At 42.2% G+C, this 10,807-nt stretch overlaps 1 protein-coding gene across 1 annotated transcript in view; it reads right to left on the bottom strand.

Annotated features, from left to right (window-relative positions):
• Window positions 1–1,639: 1,639 nt before the first annotated feature.
• The window catches only part of VSTM4 (V-set and transmembrane domain containing 4), a 90,604-nt gene continuing 81,436 nt past the window's right edge, over window positions 1,640–10,807 (bottom strand). The window contains exon 8 of the mRNA XM_060103167.1: window positions 1,640–3,024. Within this exon, the coding sequence (XP_059959150.1) occupies window positions 2,899–3,024 (126 nt within the window). The 3' untranslated portion in view covers window positions 1,640–2,898. The remainder of the gene's footprint in view (window positions 3,025–10,807) is intronic.

Genomic DNA, 10,807 nt, shown 5'->3' with positions numbered 1-10,807 from the left:
AACAGCTTGTCTATAGTTGCTCCCACAGATGCTTTATAGCAAAACAAGTTGAAGAATTTTTCCTAATTTCTATTTGAATGATGTGTATTCCTTTACTTATCTTTAGAAATGTCAGTACAGACTTAGTGGTGTATTTGATAGAGAACAAATAAGTAGACCCATTTTTAAGTTTATTATGACAATAATATCAAGGTTTATCATCCCGAAGAAGCGTCAGGTGCAAATCATCCATTGCTCCCAGTTCTGAGCAGAGCTTGGACAGTTTGCTTCTAAAGATAATAGTGGGGGCCTCCCTGGTGGCGCAGTGGTTGAGAGTCCGCCTGCCGATGCAGGGGATACAGGTTCGTGCCCCGGTCTGGGAGGATCCCATATGCCGCGGGGCGGCTGGGCCCGTGAGCCATGGCCGCTGGGCCTGCGCGTCCGGAGCCTGCGCATCCGGAGCCTGTGCTCCGCAACGGGGGAGGCCACAACAGTGAGAGGCCCGCATACCACCAAAAAAAATAAAAAAATAAAAAAAATAAAGATAATAGTGTTACAAGCTCTGCTTAGATGTTGTCAAGAGCTTCCATGATTCCCTTGGGAAGCATTTTCAGTAGACAGTGATGGTCTTGCCGCCTCCTTTTATACCCTATGTCAGCAGGTCCCCCACTCACGCACCTCAGTGTGGATGTATGCAGCTATGACCAGAGTTTAGGAGAGTCTGAATTGAATCATTGAATAGCAATGACTTGTTGGACTTAACCTACAGTTACCAGCTCTTCAAAGCTTGTGCTCTTCTTGGTGGAATGCATTCACTTCCATATGTGATGGCACGGAGCTCCCACTGAATTTAAGGGGGTGGGTTTTGGGGTGATCGAAGTTCAGTTCTGCAGAGGCCTGGAGATCTCCTACTCCATGGCCCTCTCCCCAGCATCGCCTCTTCACACACCCCAACTCTCCACTCCCACCTGGCACTCCCAGGGCCCCACCAGTCCAAGTAAGTCCTTGTGCAAATCAGGGAATCATCCTCCTTCCCCAAAACACCATATAACCATGTTCTGCTGGAAGACTGCCATGATAAAAATATGATAGGATGCCTAGGATAATTATGATATGAATGGTGTACTAACCTTATATCCTCCTGTCCTAAAGAGATGCTCTGGGAAGTTCCTCCTCAAAAACTGCACAGTTTATTCACTACCTTGGAAATCTGGCAGAAAGGGAGGGAATGAGATGCAGGTACAGGCTAGAGAGAATGACTTCCTCTTTGTAAAGTCAGGTTATTTTTGCTTCTGGAAAATCATTACCTGCTCCCGATTGGTCCCTTTCCAGTAAGCTATCATGGGTCTTTGGGAAAGTTACTGTAGAGCTAAGTTTACGGAGAAATATTTACTTTTTAAAGTTATTGCAATGAGAGCCTTAAATAGTAAAGACATTTTCATTTTGAAAATATGGACTGGTTTTAGCATGTATGTTACCATAGTGTACTTGTGTAGCTATTTATAGTGTCCAGAATCTTCCAATAGTCATTATCCCATTACAAGAATTCTATGAGAGGTTAACTCACCTTTGTATAAACATAGAGTCTGAGACAATTAGGGGATAAGAAACTCAACCAAGTTCACATGGCTGTACAGAGGGGCACAACTCACACTCAAGGTTGTGTTTAAAATATATAATTTACCATATATACACGGTCCATTACAAAGCCAAACAACTTCTGTAGTGTGCACTAAAAATCCACCCAGACCACACTCACACATCAAGAAGTGTGTCCTTAACAACACAGCTGATAGGATGACTCTGTACCAGAACGGATCCGCCTTCAGTGAGATCCTGGATGTCATGTAGGCCCACAGAGCCACTTCCCCATGGATCTATTTGCCATATGCATCACTGCCTCCCAGCCAAGCCAATCAGAATTCACATGCAAAGTTGAGTCGGGCAAGGCACTTTATAACAGAAGGGTGTTCAGGACACATTTTTCCAGCCCTGCTTATACCTCCTACTCTCCTACCATTGGGGAACCAGGCAAAAGGCTATGCTCTCACACGAGTGGACATTCAATTAGAGTTGGTAACCTTGGCACACTTCCAAGAGGTCCCCTTCTTCCATTCTGTCAATCGATGGCAAACCCCCCGGATCCTTTGGAAAAGGGTGAGTGAGAACTTCTTGGAGAATATAAGTCTCTATACCAGGATAAGCCCCCCTGCCAAAGGGGTGGAAGCCCTTCAGAATGAAAGATGTTCTACTTGTCCGGTGGCCGTGGGTGATAGTGGGTAGAGAAATGGGCACTGGGGTATCCAGATAGTTCACTGTCAGCTTAGATGTCAGACTGCCTCACAGTCTGTCTCTTTGCCCTTGAATCACCAGGGTCAGTGCATCTATTTAAAACAAGAGATGCTATCTTGAGTGACTGCTTGCAATAAGCACTTTGCACTGCTCTGGGTGCCCTGGCAATGTTATCTGATCCTTTGAAAACCAATTAGTACATATCTACCATCTCACACTTGGGCCTATAATGGCATTTCCTCTAGCTATATATTATGAGCTTGATATCACAGATACAGGAAGGGTAGAAGATCAAAATTCAGATTAAAAATTATAAAACCCAGAGAAACAAGAAGAAACATGAAGGGGTTTGGCTCAGCAGAAAATCTCCTTGGATGGTCCCAGAATCAAGAGTCCTCACCGCTCAGGACTCAGACCCAGAAAATCTTGCTCTGGGAGATTTGTCCAAGGGCTGCAGCCCCTGCTCTTTTGCAGAGAGGAGCCTTGTACCTCTCTGAAGGCACCTGGGATGCCATTGGAATGGGGCTCCCACCACACAGAAGGCACTAGTGAAAATACAAAAATAAGGACTTTGTATCCGAGGTTTCATAAATAACTGGGGTGGCAGATATTAAATACGATGCAGAGTTACAGTTTGTTCTCCTCAAAGAGGATCTGGGCATAGACGGTGCTGGTGGGAATGCCTTTGGCAGCCTGGTGGGGCTTGATCAGCTCCAGCTCAGCATAGGTCAAGTTCTCTTCGGCAATCTTTGGCTATAAGACAAAACACAACACAATTTGAGCTGACTGCTGGGAGTTCAACATCACACATACATTCATCAGGCATGTATTTTCATAGCATTTTGGGGATTCAAAGGGAAACAAATGGACAAAAAATTTAAAAGGGTATGTAAAACCTAAATAACATAAGATAGATCTTGTTATCTTATACAGAACACTATGTCTTGCAAAAAACACTATGATTTATTTTTAAGTTGTCACAGAATACTAACAAAAAAAATGATTAAACATGAGGCCACAAAGTAAACTTTAATTCTGAAAAGTAAAAATAATGTAACTACAGTCTCTCATCAAAAGGATAAACTAGAGGTAGAGACAGAAACAAAAAGTCCCAAAAATTGACAACAAAACTAGAATGCTACCATCTAGAAATTTTCAGTGACTTAACCTGTATAAAACTGAAATTTCAGCATATCTTGAAAATAATGATGAAGATATTACATGCCAGAACCTAAAGAATGTAGTACTCAGAGAAAAATCACAACCTTAAATATCTATATTAAACAACATGAATTAAATGGATCAAGCATCCAACTGAAGTTAGTAAAAAAAAAAAGAACAAAATAAAGAAAAGCAGAAGGAAGAATGAAAAAAATTAACACTAGACTGTATAAGTCAGAAAATAGAAAACAGTAGAATAAACAAAAATATCCAAAAGCCTGTGCTTGAAAAACACCAATGAAACAAACAAAAAAATTAATCAAGATAAAAAGGGAAAAAGCAAAAATGAATCAAATAGGAAATGAGAAAGGAGGTATAATAAAATGAAAGACGTTTTAAAACTTCAACTTTGCTCAACGTATTGCAAAAACCTTGAAATACAGGATAAAATGAGTACTAGTCCAGAAAAATATAAATTATGAACATTAGCTCCAGAAAATGTCAATGTACTAACTACCATCAAAAATAAAAAATGAAAAGAAAGGAACAGAGGAAGGAAGGCCAGAAGGCAGGCAAGAAAATATTGTCAAAAGCACCAGCACAGTTTGATAAGAGAATTTCTAAGAGAGATTCCTTTAAGGAACAGACAATTCCAGTATAATTAAACGGATCCAGAGCATTACAGAAAAGTAAAAACTTCACATATTTTAGAACAATTTCATGTATTAGTATAAATTAGCATAAATCAGATTTACTCAGAGACTATGAAAAGGCACACTAAAAATAGATAATCATGTTCAAGTTGACTTTTTTCCAGGAATGCAAAGATGGTTCAATATTAGAAAAATCTATTAATATAATTCACAGTAGTAACAGAGAGAAAAACCATATGGTTATCTCTATAGATGCTGGAAAGGCATTTAATAAAAATTTTAAAAGCTTTGTTAAAAATAATTCTTGATAATGTAGTCATAGATTTTTTTTCTTACCATGATTAAGAAACATTATAAAAATAAAGAATAATTGGTGATCCAACTCCAGTCATATTAAAAATAAAGCTGCTATAATTAAAACACTGTGGTATCAACAAATGAATAGACCTCAGTGGGACTGATGAAAACATCCAGAAATTAACCCAAATATTATTTTTCAAAAAATGGTGTTGGGATACTCGGGTAGCCATTTGAAAAACAAATCATATCCTTTATGTCATTCTTTACATTAGGTAAATTCCAGATGAATTAAAATTTTAATATGGAAAATGAACTCATAAAAGTGTTAGAAGAATGTGTGGGGAAATTTTCAAAAAAATAATCTCAGCATATGGAAGGTGTTTCAAAGTCTAACACAAAATCCAGGAGCAACAGAAAAAAGATATGTAAATTTTCATGCTGTATATTGCAGAATATTCTCTAAATAAAGTCAAAGGACAATTGAAAACATGAGCAAAATATTTGCAACTCATATGAAAGGGCCTTACAGTTTAACAAAGATAATGGCCAACAGTCCATTAGAAAATTAAGCAAAGAACAAGAGACAGGACCAGAGAGTGCACAGGAAGAGAAACACAAAGGCTCTTACACATATTAAGTGTGACTCAACCTCTCTCAAAATAAGACAAGAGAGATTTAAAATCACTTAGACATCAGTTTTTGTCTTTCAAGTTGACAAAGAAACTAAAAGTTTTCCAAAAGAAACAGAAAGAAACAGGTCCTCTTGTATATTGTTGGTGGAAGTGTTTATTGGTACAAGCAAAAAACTGCAAGCACTTCAGTGGACATCAATAGGAGCCTGATGCATTCATAATGGAGTATCCGGTACAGTCTTTAAAAAGAATGATAGATGGAGCTGTATATGTATACTGTATGTTTTCCTATCATTTGTGTACTGTATGGGAGTATATATACATGTATATATGTTATATACTCAGAAAACCCTTGGAACTCTCCTGGAAGTCAAGAACCTGGTCTCCAAGGTTCCCTCTGGGGAAGTAAATGGGGTGGCTGGAGAGAGACTCAACCTTTTTTGTAGACATCGGTTGGTACCTTTCAAATTTTCTAGATGGTACATTATTTAAACAGCACATTAATTAATTTTAATTCACAATTAGAAAAATAAAAGCTGGTCACTAATTTATAGTCGTAAAAGACACATCACTTTCATTTAAGCAGCCCTGCTTTTGTTTTTTGGCTGCTTTGGCTGTGTTGTCATTGTTTTATTTTTATTTTTGGGGTTATACCTTGGTTAACTCACCAGAATTCAGGACAAATAAATCGTACACATTCAATTTAAGTTTCTTAAAAAGTATGCCAAAAGCAAAAAGCCTCTTTTCTTTTGAGATGAAGCATCACACTAGAGGACAGGTAGCAAGAGACAAAGAGAGAATGTAAAGAACTCCTTACGGCCAGTATTGACTGGTCAGGGGCGACCGCCGAGCGACCTTCAAAATTGTCTGGCCCTTTTTAAATTTCAGCGTTAAGGACAATTTAGGGATCAGAGCCTTCTGCTTGTCTTTTGATACCAAAAATCTTTATGTTGTTTCTTAGTCGTCCATATCTTACCAGCCAACAAAAATACCATTTACATCTTGCCTTTCAGTTTAATTACATTTCACATTATAATGATTCCATTTAGAAACGCCATGTGTCCTCAAATAAGCACACAAAACCCAACTCATGTAAATTTTAGAACCAAGATTTATGAAATCATATTGTCCAGGTGTTTTATTACATTACTTTGAAATTGCATTGTTTTCTAGCGTAGATTCTGTTTATTCTTAAGTTATTCCATTACGTTTGGATATGAAAAACAACACTAGCTTTCTCAATACAGGTCACCAGGCTGGCTTGGCTGATGTGTTGTTTTCATACATTTTTATGATGTTCCTATAGTAAACATAATTTAATAAAGCCAAAAGCACACTAAATAAATAATTGCATCTAGAAAAGCAATAAAAACAAATAAAATTAGTACTTTCATAAGTGGAAAGGTACTTCAATTACTGCTACAAGCAACAACCCACCATAATGTGTAGAATCATTTCCCTTATGCATATTTCTGGAATATTATAATTTGATTGAAGATATGAGGCAGCACGCAGGAGGCGCTGAATTGTGAAGTGTATACAGTTTCCAACAGGAGATGCATAATATTAGCCCTTGGCACCTTTAAAGAACGTATTGTTTTTCTGGCATGCACCCTTGGTTATCCCCATCAACCATGTGCTTAATTACATTTCCCAGCTTGTTTAACTAGAAATAAATTCCTAACAGCCACTGAAATGGGCAAAACGTAGACTCCTCACCAGTTTTCACCCAGCTACCTTTCTTTGCACTGACGCTTTAGTGGAAGGTTTAGGCGCATTAAGAAGTAGCTTAGAGAAAATTAATGGCGTATCAGTGAGACCAGGTAAGACTGTAGAACTGGTAGTAAAACTGGGAGCCAGGAGCAGAATGTAAAGGTTAAAGTGGGCAATTGCAACGAGGCAGAGGCAGGGTGAGGGACCTGCTGCAGCGCCCTATCTGTATGTCAGGTGATGTCTGCCATCTTGCCAACACAAACCTGTTTGGATTTAAGATAAGGAATCACTCCTAATGTGTACGGCAATTCAAGAACTGGAGTACAGTGAATGGGTCTCCGAAGGTGAGTCAAGACATACTTCTGTTAGTTCCCTGACAGCTTCTGGCCCTCAAATGACCCTCTCTTCAAGCCCCCGTCCTGTTCCTGGTGGTTCAGGAAGTACATGGGGCATCAGCACTCAAGAAGACAAAATTTAATACTTTTTGTGTGTGTGTGTGTGGTACGCGGGCCTCTCACTGTTGTGTCCTCTCCCGTTGTGGAGCACAGGCTCCGGACGCACAAGCTCCGCGGCCATGGCTCATGGGCCCAGCCGCTCTGCGGCATGTGGGATCTTCCCGGACCGGGGCACGAACCCATGTCCCCTGCATCGGCAGGCGGACTCTCAACCACTGTGTCACCAGGGAAGCCCAGAATTTAATACTCTTGAACTGGCTGTTCAAAAACACGCCTGCAGCAGCTCTCGATTGCACTGGAAAACACAAAGGAAACTGTGGACAGCTTCCAGGCCTCAGACATGAGCTTTACACTTAGGTCTGTTGTTGCTGTGTTCCCGGAAACAGGAGGGGGCTGGGGACCAACAGCTGGAAGTTCTGGTAGGGTCCTTTAGAAGAGGCTCCAGAACTTTCTAAACATGTGAGAAGCAATAGTGCCATTTCCTCTTTCCCAGGACTGTTTGGTTTTACCTTCTTTTCCCTTTCACCCAGCCTGAAGAGACTCCTGGTCCATTTCTCTTTCTACTCCTCCAACAAAGGCCTGGTATTTGTGTCAACTGCTTGGAGTCTCGTAGGTTCTAAACCCCTTTGTTTTATGTGCCTTTAATCTCACTTTTCATACATTTCCTCCTAGTCATGAAGAATCCACTCCCTAGTCTGGAATGGGATTCTATGAGCAAGAGGGGATGGAGGTTCAGATGTAGACACGTGTCACTGCACCCAAGGAAGGTGAGAATAAAAGGAAATTCTCCCAGTTCAGTGAAAGTGTTCACGGCAAGGAGGTGAGGAGAGAGGCCGTCACCCGGTGGCTGCGTGCAGAGCGTGGGTGCAGGAGGAACTGGGTCAAATGCCAGCTGTGAGACCTTGGGCCAGTTCCATCACGGGCACTCAAGGACCTACCCTGCTGATGTAAATGAAGACTTAAATGAGATGATGTATGGAATGATTCTGGCACCACTGGGCCTACCCCACAGAAGATGCTAAACACGTGCCTGCTGAATGAATAAATGTTCTGGTGTCATCATTTTTCTCTAGAGTGTCAGCTCAACTATCCATTTGTGTACCTTCTGAGATCTTCATGAGTTACCAACAACTATGTGAACTAAGTAGTCCTGGATATCTTCTGACACATAAGGAAGAGATTCCAGGAAATTAGTTGTTATGGGCTGAATTGTGTCCCTGCAAAATTCATATGTTGAAGCCCTTACCTGCAATACCCCAGAATGTGACTATATCTGGAATCAGGGTTTTTAAAGAGGTAATTCAGGTAAAATGAGGTCATTAGAGTGGGCCCTAATCCGAGATGACTTGTGTCCTTATAAGGAGAGGACATTAGGACTCATATACATATAGAGAGAAGATCATGTAAAGATACAGGGAGAAGATGGCCATTTATCAGCCAAGGCAAGAGGCCTCAGAAGACACTGGCCCTGCAGACAACTTGATCTCAGACTTCTAGTCTCCAGAACTGTGAGAAATATTTGTTTAAGCCACCCAATCTATGGTACTTTGTCTGACAGCTGAGCAGACTGATAGATTAGTCAGGATGGTGACAGAAGAGAAGGGAACAGGGAATGGGCTGCCTTAGTGGGAGAGGACTGGGGTGGGTGCATATAATAAGTCACTGCATTTTATGTCAGCATGGGAGGAGAGCCGTCCTCTCCCCCTATTTGGTGAGGAACAACACTGGAATAAAGAGGCTCTAGGACTCTCTCATATGGCACAACTCCCACCCCCCAAGACACACACACACACATACACACCCCTCCAACCCCTGCAGCCCTGCCCCCCATGGCGTAGCTGGACCCTGGGCTGCAACAGACCTAGCTGCATTGCTGGGCCATATACCTATTAGCTTTTAGGAAACATGGGATGGGGATGCTGGCATTTATATCCTGCTAAGAAGGGTGCTTGGCTCCAGCCATGAGAAGGAGGCTACTGCAGGCAGCAACCGAGGCCCAGGCACGGCTGCCTCCATGTGAATAATGGGCTGCAAGACAGTCTTGCCCTCTGAACTGAATCCAGGGCACAGACAGAGCCCACGCTTATCCTCATCTTTACAACTGAGCAAACAGAGCTCTGAGTGTGGAGCAGTCAGCTTTATCGAATCAGGTTGCTTTTGCCCGAATCCCAGTGCACCCACCTGCCCCTCCCCAGCTCTCCCTGAAGCCACTGCTTTTGTTGCCATTTCTCATGCAGCTGGTATAAGGAGAAGCAAACCTCAGGAAAAGACTTGGACGAGGTTTAGCAAGTGTTGAGTAGAAGACAGATTGAAATCCCACAGAAAAGGGCTCCTTGATCCGGGGAGGTGATAATACATCTGTGCGCTCAGACCTTCTTGGGCAAGGTGTCTTGTCTCTTCCCAGTGAAAAATAAATGGAATTAATTTTGAGACTTGTGGCAAAAAGAATGGAAACCAGGGTCCACATGCTCAAGATACTGGAGCCTCTTGGTCTCAGGAAACCAAGGCCCCGAGGTTTAGGTAACTGAGGGTTGAAATTCACTCCATGCTCAGCTTTCCCAAGAGGGTGCAGGGCTGTTCCAACAGTGCTGGGGAGCTCTTCTGCAATCCGTCTATTCAGAAGGGGCACTCTTCTATGATCTACATAAAAGTGCCACATGCACTAGCAGTGGCCCTAGCCTATGCCCAGATATCTTGTTGTAAAAGACAAATAAATGACAATCTGTTTCAAAATAAAATGAAATATATAAAATAAACCAAGATTTTGGAAACTCCTACTCCCAGGGCTAAGTGGAAGTGGCCAGGTGGTGTGGGGCAGTGACCTGTGATCTCCGGTAGCTCTCGGCAATCATGGCAGCCTGGAGCCTGCTGCCTCTGGTACGGAAAAAGAGGACCCAGCCTGCTGTGGGTGTAGGATTGGGTGGGGCTCAGGATATGTGTGTCAACATGAGCCAGAAGCAGGGCTAGATTTATTCTTTCACAGTACCTTCCTCTCGGATTTTTCTGATCAAAGAAGTTCTTTAGCAATACGTGTTGTTAGGTTGCAAGCCCCCAAGGGAAGGCACTGATGTCCTTTGGACATCCTGCCACTGCTAAGAGTGCCAAGGCTTATGCTCTAGCTGCAAACTATCCCACGTGACTTGCTTTCAGTCTTCCTCCCAGGTTCCCCACCTGTAACGTCCCAAGCAGGTGAGGGGAGCTCAGGTTTCAATTGATGCTGGATCCCTCAGCATGGAATTCCCTCTCCCCTCATACATACACAAGGCGGACCCCTCCTTCTTCAAAACCCAACCAAGCCCACGGTGAGGCCTCCCGGACACTATCTTTGGCCACATCTTCCTCCATACCACTGCCCAACCTTGTGAGGTCTTCTGAGATTGCGCTGGGATCCACCATGACATATTCTCTCGCCCCCCCCCCAATAATAGTAATCATCAAACTGCTCACTGGCCAAAGAATGAAGAGATGTTATAATAAATTCTTATTTATTTATTTACATAAATAAATATTTAATCCTTTCTAAGCATGCTCCTGAGCTATGTTCTCCAACACAGGCAATACCCCCTAACCCCCCAGCCCACAGGTTCACGCACGCACCATGCACTCCCAGCCCTAGGATTAC

The sequence above is a fragment of the Mesoplodon densirostris genome, chromosome 1 (genome assembly GCF_025265405.1).
Source record: "Mesoplodon densirostris isolate mMesDen1 chromosome 1, mMesDen1 primary haplotype, whole genome shotgun sequence".
In the NCBI taxonomy this organism is placed as follows: Eukaryota; Metazoa; Chordata; class Mammalia; order Artiodactyla; family Ziphiidae; genus Mesoplodon; species Mesoplodon densirostris.
Note: the sequence above shows the minus strand (reverse complement) of the source record. Positions and strands in the feature narration are given on the sequence as shown.